General features: G+C 42.8%; 1 protein-coding gene across 1 annotated transcript in view; it reads right to left on the reverse strand.

Annotated features, from left to right (window-relative positions):
• DPYSL5 (dihydropyrimidinase-like 5) overlaps nucleotides 1-20,513 on the reverse strand; it is a 62,326-nt gene extending 41,813 nt beyond the window's left edge. Inside the window, exon 1 of the mRNA XM_006835211.1 lies at nucleotides 20,248-20,513. Coding sequence (XP_006835274.1) covers nucleotides 20,248-20,508 — 261 coding nt within the window. The 5' untranslated portion in view covers nucleotides 20,509-20,513. The remainder of the gene's footprint in view (nucleotides 1-20,247) is intronic.
• Between the last annotated feature and the right edge of the window lie 808 nt (nucleotides 20,514-21,321).

Genomic DNA, 21,321 nt, shown 5'->3' on the forward strand with positions numbered 1-21,321 from the left:
TCAGTCCTAGCATTTTTTCCTTTTGGAACTAGGAATTCAGGAATACCAACTAGTGGGAGAAATGGTTTTTGTTGTGAGATTGATGTTCATTTCTGTGGCTACACTATTTTCTTTTAAATCCTGGAATGAATTGTGTTACTTCCCAATGAATTGTGGATTGAACTGTGTTACGTGACAGGCTAGCATATCACAGGGATACACAAGCAGCCTACTAGTAAAGAGTGACCCCATTCTCATGGAAGCCATGGGACAGCTGAGGCACTTTTTGGCATTTTACCACTTCATTCAGGAGGCCTATGGAAAGAAAGCATCACTAACTGAGGGCCTACTATGAGTGGGCTCTTAACATTTTTTATCTTACCTGAGCCTCTAAATGACTCTGTGGGGAAAGGTTTATTCTTCTCATTTTACAACTAAGGAAGCTGAGGCTCAGAGAAAAATCACACAGCCAGATTGCCTGAGGCCCATTGGATTCTAGAGCATCATGCTGTTCCCATCTAGATCTCAGGGCAACCTGGGTTGACTGAGAGGCTCCTCAGTGCCAGTATTTCTCAAAGAAGGGAGAAAAGTCCAAGTGGAAATAGGACCTAACTGTAGTTTAAAAACAGAGAAGTAGTAGGTGTGGCTTCGGCTGAATTACAGAGCTAAAACTGAGAACTGTGCCAACATTTAAAATTATGAAACAAGGAGCTCCAGGCTTCTCTCTAATCCAGAATGATTATCCTCACTGCCGAGCATCCCATTTAAATTCATTGTGTTTAATACAAAGCCACAGTACAGAGCAGGCTGTCTTCTGACACACAGTTACCATGGAGACTGGAGATGATCCTCAAACGGAGTTATGTGGCAGCAAGAACGTGGCTGCCAGCCTCTGAGAAGCCAAGGGGCCTCAGGAAACTATTCTAAATTGAACCACACAAAGGGGACCTATGTCATCCACCTTCTAGGCAAAGCCTCGTCTAATCTAAAAGTGGGAAAGTTTACAAAGATCTTTTTTAAAAGTCCAGGCTGTCCAAAGATGCCAGAGAGGAGGGGCAAACCACGATCTAGAAATGAATTCACGTAATCTCACTTGCTCGCCTTCCCTCATCTACTCAAATGCTGGCCATGTCTTCATTTTAGTCTTAAAGTTAGTTAGCGACAGTGCCATAAGGCTGTTGAGGAAGGCTGCCATGAGACCTTCCTGGATACATGCTGTTGAAGAATGAGGACTCCTAGTCAAGATTGCCAGTCCAACAGACAGACAGACCTGTCCTTTGTTAGCTGGACAAGTTACAGCACCTCTCTGAGATTCTGTCTCCAATTGTTTGGTAAAGATAATAAGACCTGCTGAGGGGGCCTTTCAAGATCAAAATAAGTGTGTAGGAAATTCTTCCCCATGAGCTAAATGCCATTTACCATAACATATTGATCACATTAAAATAATATATTCACATCAATGTTTACTAACTTGTTATAGATTTCCCCCCAAATTACTCAAGAAATTTTAAGAAAAACTTCTTAACTTTCAGCTATCCGTGCTTGCTCTTAGGTGCCTTTGAATCGGTTCTGACTCCTCGTGACCCTATGTACAACAGAACGAAATACTGCCTGGCCCATACCATCCTCACAATTGTTGATATGTTTGAACTTGCTCTTATAGTCTTTGTGTCAATCCATCTCGTTGAAGGTCTTCCTCTTTTTGGCTGACCCTCTACCCACCATGCATGTGTCCTCCAGGGATTGGTCCCTGGTACCTCCTGCTGACACATACAAAGTATGTGGGATGAAGTCTTGCCATCCTCGCTTTTAAGGAGCATTTGACCATACTTCTTCCAAAATAGATTCGTTCATTCTCCTGGCAGTCCATGGTATATTTAATATTCTTCATGAATACCATAATTCAAAGGAATTAATTCTTCTTCAGGCTTCCTTATTCACTGTCCAACTTTCCTATTTATATGAGGCGGTTGAAATGCTATGGCATGGGTCAGGTGCACTAAAGTCTCCAAAGTATGTCTTTGCTTTTTAACATTTTCAAGAAATCTTTTGCAGCAGATTTATTTGCCCAATGCAGTATATAGTTTGACTTCATGACTGCTTCGTCCATGGGTACTGATTGTGAATTTAAGTAAAATGAAGTCTTTGACAACTTCAATCTTTTCTCCATTTATCATGATGCTGCTTACTGGTCCAGTTGTGAGGAATTTTTTTTTCTTTATGTTGATGCATAATCCATATTGAAGGCTGTAGTGTTTGATATTCATCAGTAAATGCTTCAAGTCCTCTTAGTTTTCAGCAATGAAGGTGTCATCTACAGATAACATGTTGTTAATGAATCTTCTTCTAATCCTGATACTGTGGTCTTCATATAGTCCAGCTTCTCGGATTTTTTGTTTAGCATACTGACTGAATGAGTATGATGAAAATATGCAAACCTGATGCACACCTTTCCTGATTTGAACCACACAAGTATCCTCTTGTTCTGTTCAACTGACTGATTCTTGGTCTATGTACAGCACAATCGTTATAGAATTCCCATTCGTCACAATGTTATCTATAATTTCTTATGATCCACATATCAAATTCCTTTGTATAGTCAATAAAACACAGATAACATCTTTCTGGTATTTTCTGCTTTTAGTCAATATCCATCTTTATCAGCAACAGTATCCCTTGATCCATGACCTCTTCTGAATCCAGCTTGAATTTCTGAAAGTCCCCAGTTGATGTATTGCAGCAACAGTTTTTGAATTATCTTCAGTAAAATATTACTTGTGTATGACATTAATGATACCGTTCAATAATGTCCTCATGCTTTTGGATCACCTTTCTTTGGAATGGGCACGAGCATGGATCTCTTCCAGTTGGTTGGTATAGACTATGAGTGCTTCCAGTATTGAATCCATTTGTTGAAACATCTCAATTACTATTCCATCAACTCCTGGAGCCTTGTTTTTTGTCAATGCCTTCAGTGCAGTTTAGACGTCAATACCATTGTCTCTTAGCATATGCTACCTCCTGAAATGATTGAATATTGAGCAATTTTTTTGGTTGTTGTTGTTGTTAAGTGCCGTCGAGTCAGTTCCAACCCATAGTGACCCTTTATAGGGTTTCCAAGGAGCAGCTGGTGAGCTTGAACTGCTGACCTTGCAGTTCGAACAGCTTTGCAGTCTGGCACATTAGCCCACAGTGCCACATCAGTATATTCCTTCATCTTTTGATGTTTCCTGCCTGCATCGTTCACTATTTTCCCCATAAAATCCTTCAATATTACAACCTAAAACTTGAATTTTTTTTCTTAGTTCTTTCAGTTTGAGAAATTCAGAGCATGTTCTTCCCTTTTAACTTTCAAGCTCCCAATACATTTCCTTGTAACAATTTCCTTTGTTATATAATCTTCTGTTTATAATAGAAATCTTCTGTTCAGCTATTTTCTTTTCTTCTATTCACTTTAAGGTACTCTACACTCAAGAGCAAGTTTCAGAGTCTCTTCAGACATTCACTTTGGTCTTTTCTTTCTTTCCTATCTTTTAATGATTTGGCTTTCTTCATGCGTGATGTCCTTGATGTCACCCCACAACTGACCACCATGGTCTTCACTCTGTCAAATCTATTGTTGAGATGGTCTCTAAATTCAGGTGGAATATACTCAAGGTCATACTTTGGGTCTTGTGGACTTGTTTTAATTTTATTCAGCTGCAATTTGAACTTGCGTATGAGCAACTGATGATGTACTCTGCAGACAATCACTGGTCTTGGTCTTGATAATATTGAGTGGTCATCTCTTTCCACAGATGAAATCAATTTAATTCCTATGAATTCCATCTATTATTATTATTATTTTTTAAATGTTTTATTGTGAATTATATGATAGTTTACATGGGAGAACATTAGTTTTACATTCATTCTATCGTATATCGTCTCATTGCCATGGTTACAATCCCCTCCAAGCATCATCAACCAACCAAAGGCTATACCCTGCAAGCCTGCCCCCTACACTACCTCCCCCTGCACCCCCACCCTCCTTCCCCCCGTCTTCAGCACACAGTCACTTTCCCTCTCTGGATCTAAAGTCCCCAGCTGCTCCATCGCTCCACGTCATCGTCTCTGCCTCCACCTCAGGCATCACTGCTTCTCTGGGTAGGGTCCTGCTCTCGGCTCTTCTCCGTTGATGGTCCTAGGGACCTCTGCTCCTAGACTGGAAAGTTAATCACTCCCTTCCTTGCTATAAAACATCTACCTTTACATTTTCAACCCTCACAATCAGTCCTGATAACAATTATTCACTATTGTATCACAAGAGACTCATCTGCATTCCATTTCATCAGTTCCGCCTAGACAGATTGGATACTACTCACTGGAGATTCTACCTTCCTCCAGGCTCCCTGGCTCTAGGTTCCCTCTTGAAAGCTTGTAAGCCAGTCACTTCTTGCCTTTGTAGCCCCCCCCACCATTTTGGGTAGCCAATGTCTAAGTTGCCCATCCCTGTCTACTCTGTGTGTGGAGGGGGTGGGAATGATTCTTGCTGTAAGGATTTGTCCTCTCTTTTGATCTACTGCATCCATAAGTGTGCGTCAAGTTCATCAAATTGTACCAGATTACTCTTTTTTCCCTTTTCTTTCTTTCTTTGGTTGAGCTCTAATCATCCAGTCACTGAAGCCAGGTCAAGTGGGTATTATCTGCAAGTGTGGGTGTTCTTGTGCATATGCCCTCTCTTTTTATCAGCTAAACGCTTCACTCTCCACAATTCCATCTATTATTGATGGATGTCTGCAGCTGTTTCTTTTCATTTTGAGTTGTGTCACATCAGCAAATGAAGGTATTGAAAGCTTTACTCCATCCACATTGCTAAGGTCGACTCTACTTCTGGCGCAATATCCAACAATGATCTGCTACTATTTATAAGATTTTTTTTTTTTTGTGGCTTATTTTTCAGAAGTGGACTGCCTTTTCCTTTTCCCTAGTTTGTCTTAGTCTGGAAGCTCGGCAAAAGCATGTCCACCAATGGTGATGCTGCTGATATTTGAAGTACCTCGAGCTTCCAGCATCACCGCAACACACAAGCCACCGCAGTATGACACACTGACTGGCAGTGGTTGGAACCATGCAAGAGCTGAGAATGTTTGCTCATGAGGAAACTGTACAGAGAGATTTTAAGGCATTGGTTCTCAATCAACTATATCTATATATCTAACAAACACTCCTATAACACTTCTAGTAGGGAACTCTGGTAGCGTAGTGGTTACGCATCAGTCAGGTTGCTAACCTCAAGGTCAGCAGGTTGAAACTACCAGTTGTTCCACAGGAGAAAGATAAGGCTTTCTGATCCCATAAAGATTTATAGTCTCAGAGACCCTATGAAGGGTTGCTATGAGTCAAAATCAACTCCACAGCACACCACCACAACAACAACAACACTTAGTGGGACTCCTGGTGTGACACTGTAGGATCAGCACTGGATTGTGAACCACAAAGTCAGCAGTTCAAACTCACTTGCTGATGCTCCTTGGAAACCCTATACAGGGTTGGTATGAATAGGAACCGACTCGATGGCACTTATATACATCCATAACACTTGAGAAGCACTACATAATGTAGTGCTTCAGGATAAGCACTGGACTGCTAATCACTAGGTTGGCAGTTCAAGCCTACCAGCTGCTCACTGTGAGTTGAAATAATGGCACTTAACAACAACAAGTACTATATTTAGTTCCTTACAAATAATAATTGATCCATCCCCAGGAAGCATTAATATAATCTCCATTTTTCAGATAAGGAAATTTAGGGACAGAGAGAAATTAATTTGCCCAAATCACAAAGCTCGTAAATGGTGAAGTTGAAATTTAACTGCAGACAGTCTGTTCAAGACTACACATCCACCATACTATGCTGATGTTCCTGTTTCTTAAATGTCTACTACAAGAGCTATACTAGCAGCATTGTTGTGGCTGTGTGCTGATTCCAACAAGTCATAGTGAGCCTATAGGATAGAGCAGAACTGTTGCATGAGTTTCCAAAGCTGTAATTTTTAGAGAAATAGATCTCCAAGTCTTTTCTCCTGTGTAGCTTCTGGGTGAGTTCAAACCTCCTACCTTAGCCGCTGAATGCTTAACCATTGAACCACTGGGACTCTTATGCAAACAGTGTAGAGAGTCACAAATTCAATATAAATCATGGTTTCTGTACCTCAAAGAGCTTCAGTCTAACAGAGAGGCAAACTTCCCACAGGAAACAATTTGAAAACAACAGTATGACAAATTATTTCCATTGGTGAGAACTATGTGGGATCTTGGAGTGGAACTTGCTGGAGGAAGAATGTAGCTTGAGTGAGAAAAGGCTCTGTGGACGGGTGGGGAAGGGTGCCAAGAGGGAGCATGTGATGTTCATGGGTGGGGTGGGGTGGGTGGCATGGGGAGAGCTGAGAAAATGATCACGATGTATGGGCCACATGTTGCAGAGCAGCTGGGAATGAGGGTTAGGTGGGGTGGGGAAGGCCGGGGTGGGAGTTACCCAGAATGAAGACGAAGAAATCCAAACCTGATGCCTCAGATAACAGGCAGGTTCTCAAGTAGGGACGTGACATGAAACATAAAGGGCTGTGGAGTTCAAGGTGGTCAAGGTGATTTTGAATTAAAAAAAAAAAAAAGTAACTATGGAGTCTTGTAGTGGTTACGAATCGGGCTGTGAACCATAAGGTCAGCGGTTCGAAACTACACAGCTGCTCCATGGGAGAAAGATGAGGCTTTCTACTCCCGTAAGGATTTACATCCTCGGAAACCCTGTACAGGGTCGCTATGGGTCGGAACTGAGTCGACAGCACTTAACAACAACAACAACATGGAGTCTTAAATAGGTGTAAGTAGTTTAAGCAGAGTTAGTGGAATGGAGCTACCAGGGAAAATAACATGGCCATGCATTTGCATGTGACTTCCTATAAATTAGGCAGAATTCTCAGATGACTCCCAATGATCTGTACTGGTATAATCCTCACCTCCCTCAATAGTAGACATAAAGTGTAAGAAAGGAACATGGTCTTTGTTGTTGTTAAGTGACGTTGAGTTAGTTCTGACCCATAGTGACCCTGTATAGGGTTTCTGAGGAGCAGCTGGTGAGCTTGAGTCACCGATCTTGCAGTTCAAGTGACTTTGATGTCCATCGTACTATCTCACAGCACTACACCAGGACTCTGTGGTCCTTAGTGAGTCTTTAAAAGATAAGGCTTTTCCTTGTGAAAGAGACTCAGAGTCAGACAGATTTGAAGCATGAGAAGGTTGAGGGATAGTCTCTGTTGCTTACCTGTAAGATGAGGGTGCACATGACAAGGAAGAAACTAAGAGTGATCCCTGCTGACAGCCAGCAAAAAGGTGGTCCCCTGAGTTCTACAGCTATAGGAACTCAATTGTGCTGCAGTCACATGAGCTTGGAAGACAGCATTGAACTTGAGATGAGAACACAACCTGGCAATCGCTGGATTGCAATCTTGTGAGACTAAGCAGAGAACCACCCCATGCCTAGACTTCTGACCTACAGAAATGTGAGCTACTAAATTTAAGTGTTAAATTTGTGACAGTTCATTTTGTGGCAATAGGGAACTCCTATACTCTCTGAAAAGAGAGATTTAAGAGAAGGGTTGTCCTTGGGGGTGACTGGGAGAGGCAGGCCACTTCAAAGGCACTCATAAAGGCTCTCTGGAGCAACTATAATGATTCAGAGAAAACAGTCTAAGGAGGAGCCCAGCTACACAGATCCTCACCAGTAAAGCTGGACCAGACTGGCAGTACCTGCAGGAACACCAGGCCTGGAGAAGAAACCCAGGTTGTACACAGTGCAATAGCAGCTCAGCCCAGGGAACAAGCTGGGAGGTGAGACTGATTCCCAGAAGGCCCATCAGGGTGCCAGCTGGCAAAGCCCAGGGACACAGGCAGCATGGAACTTGATGTGGATGGTAGAAAAGTTACAATGCAAAGTCCAAGTAGGTGGATCATTTCTTAGGGAACCCAAGAGCCTGGAAGACAGGGTCATAGCCAGGTAGAAGACAGGGTCATACATAGCCAGGTAGAAGACAGGGTCATAGGCAGGTAGATGACAGGGTCATAGCCAGGTAGAAGACAGGGTCATAGCCGGAAGAAGACAGGGTCATAGTCAGGTAGAAGACAGAGCCATAGCCAGGTAGAAGACAGCGTTTTAACCAGGTAGAAGACAGAGCCACAGGCAGGCCTGGGTAGAAGCCAGGCCTGGGTAGAATCACAGCCTTATCAATCATCATTATACAATTCCAGATTTTTCCATCACCCATAACAGAAGCTCAATGTTCTCTATGCAATGGGTCTCTCTTTCCATCTCCCTCCTACCAGCCCCTGGTAACCACTAATAAACTTAGGTCTGTATACACTTGCCTATTCTACATATTTCACATAAGTGGGATCATACAATATTTGTCCTTTTGTAACTGGCTTCTTTGATTCAGCAAGTTTCCAAGATTCATTGATGTTGTAGCATGTATCAGAAAATGTCATTTTTCTCTGAGTAATAGCCCTGGTGGTATAATGATTAAGTGCTCAGCTGTTAACCAAAAGGTTGGCAGTTCAAACCTACCCAGTGGTTCCATGGGAGAAAGACTTAGCAATCTGCTTCCATAAAGATTACAGCTAAGAAAACCCTATGGGGCTGTACTATTTGATCACCTGGGGTTACTACAAGTCAGAATTGATTCAATGGGACCCAATAAGAATACTATTTCACTGCATGTATGTACCACATTTTGTTTATCCATGTACTTATTGATGTTGTTGCAGTTAAGTGCCGTTGAGTCGGTTCCAACTCATAGCAACCTTATAGGGTTTTTGAGGAGTCAGTAGTAAGCGTGAATCACCGATCATGTGGTTCAAACTGACTTTGCAGTCCAGCGTATTAACCCACAGCTCCATATCAGGACTATGTACCTGTAGATGGTTACCTTTATTTTATGCATATTCTGTGTTTCTCACACATCACCTTATTGAATCCTCACAACAGCCCCAAATACATAGTAAGGGCACTGACATCAAAGTCACTGTCTCAGGTAGTTAGAGCTCCCTCGCTGTCTGTCTAGCATATTTTGGTTCTGGGATGCCTTTTTCTGGTTCCTGGAGTGTCAGGAAGATGATTTTTGTATAGTCAACTGAGAGGCCACAGGCTGTCTGAAAGGAGTGACTGTCCAACTCTGGGGTTTCAAGAGAGGTGTGCTGACAAAGGCCTCAGAGTGGGAAACTTGCATTCTGGTCCAGACCATCTCTGGGATTGGGGCAGCTCATTCATCCTCTCTGGGTCTCCTTTCAGTGGAAGGGTGGGACTGGGTGATTCCTAAGCTTCCTTCCAGCTTTTCACAGGAATGAAGACATAAGTGAACTTGGGAACATTAATCCATAAACAAGACCACACAAACAAGACCAAGGCAAACAGGAAGTGTTACTGCCAAGCTTAAGGACTGGAAAGTCACTGTCCAGAATTAAACAAGCTGACAGACACTGGAGTAAAGGAAAACAAAAAAAGTAAGTGAGCAAATTTAAAGGTTTGATTGCTGTTGTTAAGTTCTGTTGAGTCAGTTCTGACTCATAGTGACCCTGTAGAGGGTTTCCAAGGAGTGGTTGGTGGAGTTGAACTGATAAACTTCTGATTAACAGTCCATGGCTTATCCTACCACTCCATAACAAGAATTACAAGAATGCAAATTTCAAGAGCAAAAATGGCAGTCTGTCTAATGGATAAATGGAATCCTTGGTAAAGATGTTAGCAGGGTTGGGCAACAAAGGGGAATCCATTTATGTCTTGGTTTGTCACATCTCAGAATCTTGTCGGTATGGTCCAGTGCTCTGCTGTGAGAGGGGTTGACAAAATCAGGACTCCTAGCTAGGGGTGGATATGGTGGGCTATCCTAGCTGTGCCATTGAACCCCCAGGCTGATCCTATGTTGGCTAAGGACACATACACTTCTGGTTGTGATCTGGCTTCCCTTGTAGGGAGACTACAAGGATAGATGTCCTGATGATGTTGATTTTGAACCAATAGTAGGCTTTCTCAGGGTCTGAATGATGACCCCTGGCACAGACAAGAGGTAGTCCCTGGATCCTCAAAAATGACAGACCTAGCTGGACCTCTGTTTGGTGATACCATTGGCAACTTCTATCTCATTGATGGCCTCTACAGGATACAAACAGGAGAGCAGAAGATTGAACCAGGGAAACTTAGCAAGTACAGAGGCTCTAGGCTCTAGGCCCTAGGCCCTAGGCTGGGATTGAGCCCAAATATGGGACACTAGAATGTGGGAGAAAGAAGAGAAAGAAATAAATAAGAACATTAAGGTTGAGTCGTAGAATTCTCACCTCCTAAGCAGGAGACCCAGGTTTGATTCCCTACTAAAGCACCTCAAGTGCAGCCTTCACTTGCCTGTCAGTGGAGCCTCGTGTGCAGCTATAATGCTGAACAGCTTTCAGTGCTGCTTCAGACTAAGGTGAGCTAGGATGAAAGGACTGATGATCTAGTTCTGAAAAATCAGCCAATGAAAACCCTGGAGATCAAAATGGTCTGATCCTAACTCAACACAGGAGAGACATACGACAGGGCGGCATCTTGTTCTGCTGTGCACGGGGTCACCATGAATTAGGGGTCAATTTGTTAGCAACTAGCAACAACAACATCAGGACAAGCCCTAAACTTTCAAAAGGGATTCAAATGTGAGTGCTGTTGCACAAGGTGAGGGTAACAGCTAAGGTCATTGTGACAGTCCAACACCCAGGACAGTTCTTTAATAATCGATCTGCCAGAACTTAGAAGTCCTAGGGAGAATGACTTAATTGGTCAGGGCTACAGCCTCAAAGTAGGGTTGACTATGATGATGCAAATGGAGTAAAGATTTTGGGACCTTCATTTACTGATGGGGCACAGCTTAAAATGAGAAATAGCTGCAAGCACCCATTAATAATGAAAACACAGAATATACAAAGTATGAATCTAGGAAAATTGGAAGTTGTCAAAAATGAAATAGAAATCATAAACATTGATATCCTAGGCATTATTGAGCTGATATTGGCTATTTTGAATCTGGCATTCACTATTTTTACTATGCAGGGAATGAAAAAATGGAGAGGAATGTCATTATATTCATCATTAAAAAGAACAGTTCAAGATCTGTCTTGAAGTACAGTGCTGTCTGTGATAGGAAATATCCATACGTCTAAATGAAGACCATGATAGCACTGTTATTAAGATTTATATACCAACCACTAAAGCCAGTGATGATGAAATGTTAGAATTCTACAAACTTCTTCAGTCTGAAATTGATCAGACATGATATCAAGATGTATTGATCATTACTGGTGATTGGAATAGAAAGGCTGGAAACAAAAAGGAAGGATGAGTAGTTGGAAAATATGGCCTTGGTGACAGAAATTATGCTGGAGATTGCATGATAGATTTTTGCAAGACCAATGACTTCTTCATTGCAAATACCTTTTAAAAACAGCATACGAGATGACTATACACATGGACCTCACCAGATGGAATACATAGAAATAAAATTGACTACATCTGTGGGAACAGATCATGGAAAAGCTCCATATTATCAGCCAAAACCAGGCCAGGGACAGACTGGGGAACAATCAATTGCTCATATGCAAGTTCAGACTGAAGCTAAAAAAAATAAAAACCCTACAAGAGTCAAAGTTTGACCCTGGCCATATCCCACCTGAATTTAGAGATCATCTGAAGAACAAATTTGATGCATTAAACACTAAAGACTGAAGACCAGAAGAGTTGTGGGATGACATCAAGAACATCACACAGGAAGGAAGCAACAGGTCATTAAAAAGACAAGAAAGAAAGAAAAGACTAAAGTAGATGTCAGAAGAGACTCTGAAACTTGCTCTCCAGAGTAGAGATGCTAAAGCAAATGGAAAAAATGAGGAAGTCCAAGAGCTGAATAGAAAATTTCAAAGGGCAACTTGAGAAGGCAAAGTTAAGTATTATAGTGAAATGCGCAAAGATCTGGAGTTAGAAAACTAATACTTAGCATTTTTCAAGCTGAAAGAACTTAAGAAAAAACTTAAAATACTGAAGGATTCTATCACAAAATACTGAATGATGCAAAATCGTCAAAAAAAAGATGGAAGGAATACACTGTACCAAAAAGAAATGCTGATGTTCAACCATTTCAAGAGATAGCACGTGATCAAGAGCTATTGGTATTGAAGGAAGAAGTCCAAAATGCACTGAAGGCATTGGCAAAGAACACGGCTCTGCTAACAGATGGAATAAAAATTAAAATCTTTCAATAAACTGAGGCAGCCACTGGAGGTACTCACTCATCTATGTCAAGAAATTTGGAAGGCAGCTATCTGGCCAACTGATTGGAATAGATCCAAATTTGTGCCCATTCCAAAGAGAGGTGACACAACAGTATACAAAAATCATCAGACAATATTGCCAATATCATATACAAGTAAAATTTTGTGGCACTGTGGGTTAATGTACTGAAGTGCAAAGTCTGTTTAAACAGCAAAGTCAGTGTTTCAAGCTCACCAGCTGCTCCCCGGAAACCACACACAGGGCAGCTATGGGTCGGAACTGACTCAATTTCATTTAACAACAACCAGTGCAATACCAATGACTTCTTCAAATGACAATTAAAAAGTGGCTACAACAGTACATTGACACGGAAATGCCAGAGGTTCAAGCCAATTCAGATAAGGATGTGGATATTGATTGCTGACGTCAGATGTATCTTGGCTGAAAGCAGAGAATACCAGAAAGATATTTATCTGTGCTTTATTGACTCTACAAAGGCTTTCACGTATGTGGATCATGACAAGCTATAAACACTACTGTGGGGAAAGAGCCTTGTGAAACACTTAATTGTGCTCATGAGGAACCTGCACATAGACCAAGAGGCAGTGGTTCAAAAACAAAAAAAAAAAGGGGATAATGAATGGTTTAAAATCAGGAAAGATATGCATGAGGATCGTATTCTTTTACTATGCTTAGTCAATCTGTATGCTGAGCAAATAATCTGAGAAGCTGAATTATATTAAGAAGAATGTGACATCAAAAATGGAGGAAGACTCATTAACAACTTGCGATGATACAATCTTGTTTGCTAAAAGCAAAGAGGACTTAAAATATTTACTGATGAAGATCAAAGACCACAGCCTTTGGTATGGATTGCAACTAAATGTAAAGAAAACAAAAATCCTCACCACTAGACCAATAAACAACATCATGATAAATGGAGAAAAGACATTTTTGTCAAAGACTTCTTTTCTTGGATCCACTATCAACACAAATGGAAACAGCAGTCAATAAGTCAAATGACATATTGGTGGTGGTGGTAATGTACCGTGGAGTTAGTTCCAACTCACAGCGAAAATGACATACATTAACATTAGGCAAATCTGTCTCACAAGACCTCTTTGGAGTCCTGGTATGGTGCTGTGGGATAAAGCACTGGGTTACAAGGTTGGTTTGAACAATAGAGTTGGCAGTTCACACTTACCAACAGTTCCTTAGAGACCCTATACAGGGTTGTATGAGTAGAAACTGACTCAACTGCACTTAACAAGATATGCATGTGAAAGTTGGGTAATGAATAAGGAAGACTGGGGAAGAATTGATGCATTGAGTTATGATGTGGGAGAAGAATATTAAAAGTGACATGGACTGCCAGAAGAACAAACAAATCTGTGTGGAAGAAGTACAGCCAGAATGCTCCTTAGAAGCCAGGATGGACAGACGTTGTCTCTCATACTTTGGACATATTATCAGGAGGGACCAGTCCCTGAAGAAGGATATCATGCTTGGTAAAGTGAAGGGAGAGTGACAAAGAGGAAGAGCTGAATTGACACAGTGGCAGCAGCAATGATCTCAAGCTTAAGAGCTGTTGTGAGGATGGTGCAGGACCGGACAGTGTTTTGTTCTGTTGTGTAAAAGGTCATTTATGAGACAGAACAGACTGGATGGCACCTAATAGCAACAACACAGAGCCTGAACACTAGCATCTTTAAATTCCTCCCTAGTGGTTCTAATGCAATTTGCATCTAAGGATTGAAAACCATTGCCCTAAGCAGTGAATGGTTCTTAATATTTTCTTGGAAGGGAGGGAGGCAGAAGTGACATCTAGACAGATTTTTCTCAATTGTGCATGCCTCCTCCTTTACCAAAATGTCAGTGATCAGTGAAGGGGCTTAACAAACTGGATTCTGATATTTTCTCCTGCCCAAGAACTACTGGTGGGTAGAGCTCAAGAGCCTTTATTCATCATTTTTATTACATAACATAAAAGAATAAAGGTAACTGCTGTGGCACTGTAGGATCAACACTGGTCTGTGAACCACAGGTCAGCAGTTCAAACCCATCAGCTACTCCTCTGAAACCCTATACAGGATCACTATGAGTTGGAACTGACTTGACGGCACACAGAAATAAACAACAACAAATATGTAAGTTAAGTGAAAGAAACCTAGTGGATCACTAGTTATGTGTTTGGCTGCTAACCAGAAGGCTAGAAGCTCAAACTGACCCAGTGGCTCTGTCAGAGAAAAGGCCTGGTAATGTGCTACCATAAAGACTGTTGTTGTTAAGTGCCATAGAGTTGTTTCCCACTCATAGTGACCCTCTATAGGATTTCCAAGGAGCTACTGGTGAGTTTGAACTTCCGACTTTGCAATTCCAACCGACCTTGTAGTCCAGTGCATTATCCTGCAGTGCTACAACCTAGGAAATCCTCTGAGGCAATTCTACTGGGTCCTATGACTCAAAATTGACTCAACGATACCTAATTACAAACAAACAAATATGTTAAGTAGAATAATCAAAACCCCAGATCCAACTGAAATCCTAGACCCTTACTAACATTGATACTGCCTGTGTTCACCCTCCTCACAGAGGAGAACTTCCTTCCAGACTGGAGTCTGCATTCCTATCAACAAGCAGGTGGCCCTGCCGGTGGGGCAAGGGGAGGTGAGGCTGGGGCAGGGAGGAGGGTTGAGTGGCTGAGAGTACAGGAAGCAGAGATGGGGGAGCCAGGCAGAGACTGTTGCAGCCTCTGAGAAAGGTAAAGGCGGGAGAGAAATCCCTCCAGACCGTGCACAATGGAAATCCAGATGCTCCCAGAAAAGCCAGGCTTTCTTTCAATGGTTTTGGTTTTCCAGCTCTGGCTGCTGCTGCCAAACTGACAAGCATGAGGCAGCTGAGGGGGGCAGGGTTCAAGGCCCTACAGATCAGTCTGACAAGAACAAAAAGATGCAACTTGATCTTTCTTTCTCCCTGGGCTAATCACTCAGGTGAACTTTTCCTCAGGATTATTATTCTGTTATCAACCCAGATGCTTAAAGTGAATTGTCCTGCTGCCTTTCTGAGAGTGAACAAACCAGGTCACAGCAGACCAGCACGAATGCTACAGAAGGTGTGAATAATTAAACCCACAAATCCCAGGGATGGCGCTGCAACAGAGAGCAGTTTCTCTCCCCCAGAGATTTTCAGGAACCAGGTAAAGTGGAATTCAGGGGTGGGGGTGGGTGGGGGTGGGGAGTGATGAGCTCCAGGGGTAGGAAGCTGGTTCTCGGGAAGATTACAGGCCTGAGACAGGCCTCTGGGCAGGGTCTTCCTAAGGGGTCAAGATAGGAAGCTCATTATGAGGGCTGGGGTACAATCTTGCACAAGGTACAATCCTGTTCAGGGATTGGAACAGGTCCCTGGGTAGACAAATAGCGTGCTCCACTACTAACCTAAACATTGGTAGTTCAAACCCAGCCAATGGCACCTTGGAGGACTGCCTGGTGATCTAATTCTGAGTTCCAGCCAAGAAAGCCCTAGTGAACAGTTCTACTCAGTAACACATGGGACAGCCAGGAGTCAGAATTGATTTGACAGCAACAGGTTTGGGTTTTTCTTGTTGGTTTGATAACAAGGGGGGTGGTTAGGTGATGCCAGCATGCAGAATGGCTTAGGTTTATGGCCCTTCAAGTTTCCATGACTAGGACTGGACATGGACTGGGGGTACCTGAGGCAGCACTAAACCTGCAGGAACTTGCAGGGCTGGGTCTTTGCTCACACAGGGCCCTTTAAATGCATTCCCAAGGCAGCTTCCCCCAAGGATGAGAAACCTGGGAAAGATCAGAGTTAACCACCACTTTGCACAAATGAATGTGTGCAGAGCGCTCTATCATCTGCAAAGAGCTGAAGACTCTCAGGGGAAACCTGGCACTCCTGGCTAATGAGGCCTCTGTAGACAACAATGTGGAAAATAAGACAAAGAAGGCCATCCTGTCCTTTGAGGGGCTGGCAGGCAACATGATGAAGTGTGGCATATGGCCCTGGATTAAAGGCTTCTCAAGAAGGAGCAGAGGTCACTTTGAGGACTAAGATGCAGTTGACAGAAGCCATGGTATTTTAAATTGCTTTGTATGTAAGCAAACACTGGACAATGAATAAGGAAGACCAAAGAAGAACTGATGCCTTTGAATTATGGTGTTGGAGAAGAACACTGAATATACCATGGACTTTCAGAAGAAAGCCAAATCTGTCTCGGAAGAAGTATAGCCAGAAGGCTCCTTAGAAATGACTTTGTCTCACCTACTTGGGGCATGTTATGAGAAGGGACCAGTCATCATTGTAAAAGAGAGTCAGTAAAAAAAGGGAAGACTCTCAGTGAGCTGGATTGACACAGTGGCTGAAAAAATGGGTTCCAACATGGGAGAGATTGTGAAGATGACCCAGCACTGGCCAGTGAGGGCTTCATTCTGTTGCTCGTAGGGTTGCTATGAGTCGGAACCAACTTGATGGGATGGAACAACAAGAAGCAGGGGTAGTTAGTTACTGGAGAGCTACAATTTTTGACTCAATGTCTGAGCATACTATAGAATGGGCCTCAGTGTGGATGGGCATGATGGTTATCAGAGTTTGCTGATGTTAAATACTATGGTCTGTCTGTTAGACGTTACTACTGAGAGTCTAAATTGTTACAGTTTGGAAAACGGTTTGGCAGGAGCAACTAAAGCTGAATGTGCATACACCCAATGACCTAGTCATTCCAGTCCTAGGAACATGTCCAACAGAAACATGTACATTAAATGTTTGCCATAAGGATGTTCACAGCAACAGTGTTTGTAAATAGCCCAAACTAGCAATTGCCCAAACTACCTACGTGTTGGTGTTGTTAAGTGTCATTGAGTAAGTTCCATCTTATAGAGACCCTATAAAGGATGTCCCAAGGAACAGCTAGTGAATTTGAACCACCAACCTTGGGGTAGAATGGATAATACTATGTGGTATATCATACAATGAAATATTATAAACCAACAGTGAATTAACTATAATATGCAACAATGTGGAGGATTTCACATAAATAATATTGAGCAAAAGAAACTGATTCAAGGGTTGTTGTTGTTGCTGTTAAGTGCCATCAAGTTAGTTCCGACCCATAGCGACCCTGAACAGGGTTTCCGAGGCTGTAAATCTTTACAGGAGCAGAAAGCCTCATCTTTCTCCCGCGGAACTTCTGGCAGTTTCGAACTGCTGACCTTGTGGTTCACAGCCCGATTCGTAACGACTTAATTTCACTTTTAAAAAACATAAATCAATCAAAACCAATCTGTGCTGAATACATTAAAATCACTGAATTTTATACTTTATGTATATACATAATCTGTAGAGTATATGAATTGTATCTAAATAAAACTGCTATTTAAATAAAAGCAAAATACAATACTATGGCATTAGAAGTTAGGAGAGTAGTTACTCTTGGTGGAAAGTTTTGATGGGGAGGGGCCACAAGGAGGGTTTCTGGGTGCTAGGATAAGCACTGGACTGCTAATGGAAACGTTGGCGGTTTAGAACCATGAGTCACTCCTTGAAAACTCTATACAAGGTCACTTCGAGTCAGAACTGACTCGATGACACATAACAACAAAAAAGTAATGTTCAGTTTCTTGATCTGGGTGCTGGTTACACACAAGGTATGCTCAGTCTGATAACTCCATATACCCACAGTGGTACCCTTTGCTGTAAGCTGTACTTAATTAAAGCAACCATAAGAACCACACACAGAACAGGCCTGGTCTGATTCAAGGACATGGGGATGGTGAGTCAAACAGGTTCACTTGCTTCAGAAAGGTCCCAAATGCAAGGGGCTCCTGGTTTACGGGGATGGGTCTCCTACTTCCATTACAGACCCCCTCACCTGCAGGGCTTGTGGCACTTCTCAAAGGAGAAAGTAGGAGGACCTTCTTCCTCCTCTCTTCCCTGGCCTGAGGCAGAGTGGGCAGGTATAGTCCCACATCTCTGATCCCAGACTGGGAGTAAACTCATCTCCATACAACCTGGTCCCTGGCTTTTTTTTTTAATGTTTTATTGTGAATTATATGATAGTTTACATGGGAGAACATTAGTTTTACATTAATTCTATCATATATCATTTTATTGACATGGTTCCAATCCCCTCCATGCATCATCAACCAACCAAAGGGTATATACCCTGTAAGCCTGCCCCCTACACTACACCCCTCTTCCCCCTCAGTCTTCAGCACACAGTCACTCTCCCTCTCTGGATCTAAAGTCCCCAGCTGCTCCATCGCTCCACGTCATCGTCTCTGCCTCCATCTGAGGCATCACTGCTTCTCTGGGTAGGGTCCCGCTCTCGGCTCTTCTCCCTTGATGGTCCTAGGGACCTCCGCTCCTAGACTGAAAAGTTAATCACTCCCTTCCTTGCTATAAAACATCTACCTTTACATTTCCAACCCTCACAATCAGTCCTGATAACAATTATTCACTATTGTATCACAAGAGACCCATCTGCATTTCATTTCATCAGTTCCGCCTAGACAGATTGGATAGTACTCACTGGAGATTCTGCCTTTTTCCAGGGCCCCTGGCTCTAGGTTCCCTCTTGTGGTCCCTGGCTTTTGTGAGCCCTCACCTCCCAGTCCTCCAAGGCTCTGGTCTGTAGCCCTTAGATCAAGAAGGGGGAACACATCCTCAAGGAGAACTTAAGGCCTTCTGCTGAAGTAACCTGACCCTCATAGCTTTGTTGCCAAGGTCAGCCCCAGCCAGGCTCCTCAGGGGTATGTTTGAGCTGCTTCACCAGTCTGTGCTAGCAGCAGAAGCATGTGAGCTTCCAGGAATATGGACCCTTAGGGGACAGTCCTGGGCAAGGAGGAAGGGCTCCTTGAAAACCCTGGCTAGAGTAGAAGTTTGATTTTAGGGTCCAGGGCTGCTGGGGGTTAGAGGCTGTGCTGGGTCCGGAGCTGGTGAATCTCTTTTACCCAGTGCATCAGACAGTATAAAGAGCTGCTGCCAGAGTCCAGGACTTGTGTCCCTAGAGATTTAGATTCAATTCTGTATTAAAAAAAAATCTTCCTAGCTGAACCTGATGTACAGCTGGGTGTAGAGACCCACAAAGACAAGCATCGATCACTCATTCATTCAACAAACAGTGCCAGGCTCTGGGACACAGAGGAATGTGACCACAGGCTGGTGTCCAGGGAGTACCTGGCATGTAACATCATTAAAATGCAGCAGCGTGATGGCAATAACAGGTTTCTGGAGTAAAGAGGAAGGGTGCAAGAACCCACTTGCAATTTTTTTTGCATTACAGAATTTCTTTCTAATTCATTCGTTTCACAGGTTGGAAGTTTTGCATTTTGTGTTCTGGGACATACAGTGGCTCAAGTAACAACCAAATGCTGTCCATGATAACTCACTCTGAAAACAGACCCCAGCACCAGTATCTTTCAAAGCCATTCTAATGAAGAAATAGAAGATGGTCAACTACATTTGTTTCATATTGCATGCCATTAAAACTGTCCAGGAGGGACATATATACCTTTCAGAATCTGTGGGGATTTAATTTAACTTATCATACATAGAAGAATACATCAGATCAAACCCCCTCCACCTCTATGACCACCCCCCACACACACACACAATAACAAATACCAGCAACTCCTCTTTTCCCTCTAGACTTCTATCACAGGACATAAGAATATAAAAATAGCATCAGTTCCCAGTCTGGGCACATGGGTAAGTGACATAATCAGCAAAAGAGGTCTCAGTGCATCCCTTTCCATAATCACTTCCAGGGCAACAGGCGAGCCTAGAAATCCCTGCTCTAGATGCCCTTTTATTTTATTTTTAAGCAACGCAGCCGAGCACTTTGTCCACACGTCTGGTCTGGAGCCACCCCAAAAGCAGAATAAAGAAGCCAAATAGGAAACCATCTTCAGCAAACGGAGGTCTTACCTTGGTGCCATGGTAAAAGTCATCCACACATGTGGCATTCATGAAGGTCTGGTGAAAGTGGGTGCTGGTGTCGATGCCTCCAGGGATCACCAGCTTCCCAGTGGCATCGATCACCTTGGCCCCTCCGGGGATCATGAGCTCACGGCCCACCTGCTGGATGATGCCATTCTCAATATAGACGTCAGCCTCATGGGTACAGTCATCATTCACCACCTTGCCTCCCTTGATGAGGATCCGCACGCTGGCTGAATTGGCAAGCATGTTCCTATGGGAGATGAGAGGGAGACATTGGTCAGAGTCAATGACCCTTTTCACTGTCATCAAGGCCCCATCCAAGTCCCAACACCATCAAACTTGATGGACAATGTTATGGATGAAATCATATCCCCCTCTCAAATCCTAACCCCTACATTTGTGGATGTGATTTTCTTTGGAAATCTGTTTTTTCTGTTGTTAATTACAGCACACTCAAGTAAGGTGGATCCTAAATCTAATCACATTTCTGAGTAATAAAAAGAATGAATTATACATAGATATATAGAGATTCATAGGGGGAAAGACAGATGCCATATGAGAATCATCTATAAGTCAAGGAACCAAATTCATTCAGGATGACCTACTAGGAAGAAATCAACTCGAACAAGAGCCTGATTTGGATTTTTAGCCTCCAGAACTATGAGAAAATACATCTGTCTTCTTTAGTCACCCTCTTGCGGTATTTTGGTTACAGGCAGGCAAGTGGGTAGGGGTGGGGAAGAAGTTTCTCCACAACGGAGAAAAGTGACCATAGAATCCCACTGACTTCACAGCAGGGTTTACAGGTAGTGACAACACAATGACAATAAAGATGATGTTGGGGTCCAAAACATCAACTCTTTACCTTATACTTTGTATCTACTATCTCACTTTATTCCCCCAAACCTGAGGAGTCCCATTTTACAAATGAGAAACCTGAAGCTGTGAAGAAAAGAATTTGTGGAGTCCTGGTGTGGTTCTGTAGGATAAGGAGTGGATTGCTAACTACAAGGTCAGTGGTTCACATCTACCAGTCACTCCTTGGAAACCCTCTACAGG

This window comes from Chrysochloris asiatica, unplaced genomic scaffold (genome assembly GCF_000296735.1).
Source record: "Chrysochloris asiatica unplaced genomic scaffold, ChrAsi1.0 scaffold00016, whole genome shotgun sequence".
Taxonomy (NCBI): Eukaryota; Metazoa; Chordata; class Mammalia; order Afrosoricida; family Chrysochloridae; genus Chrysochloris; species Chrysochloris asiatica.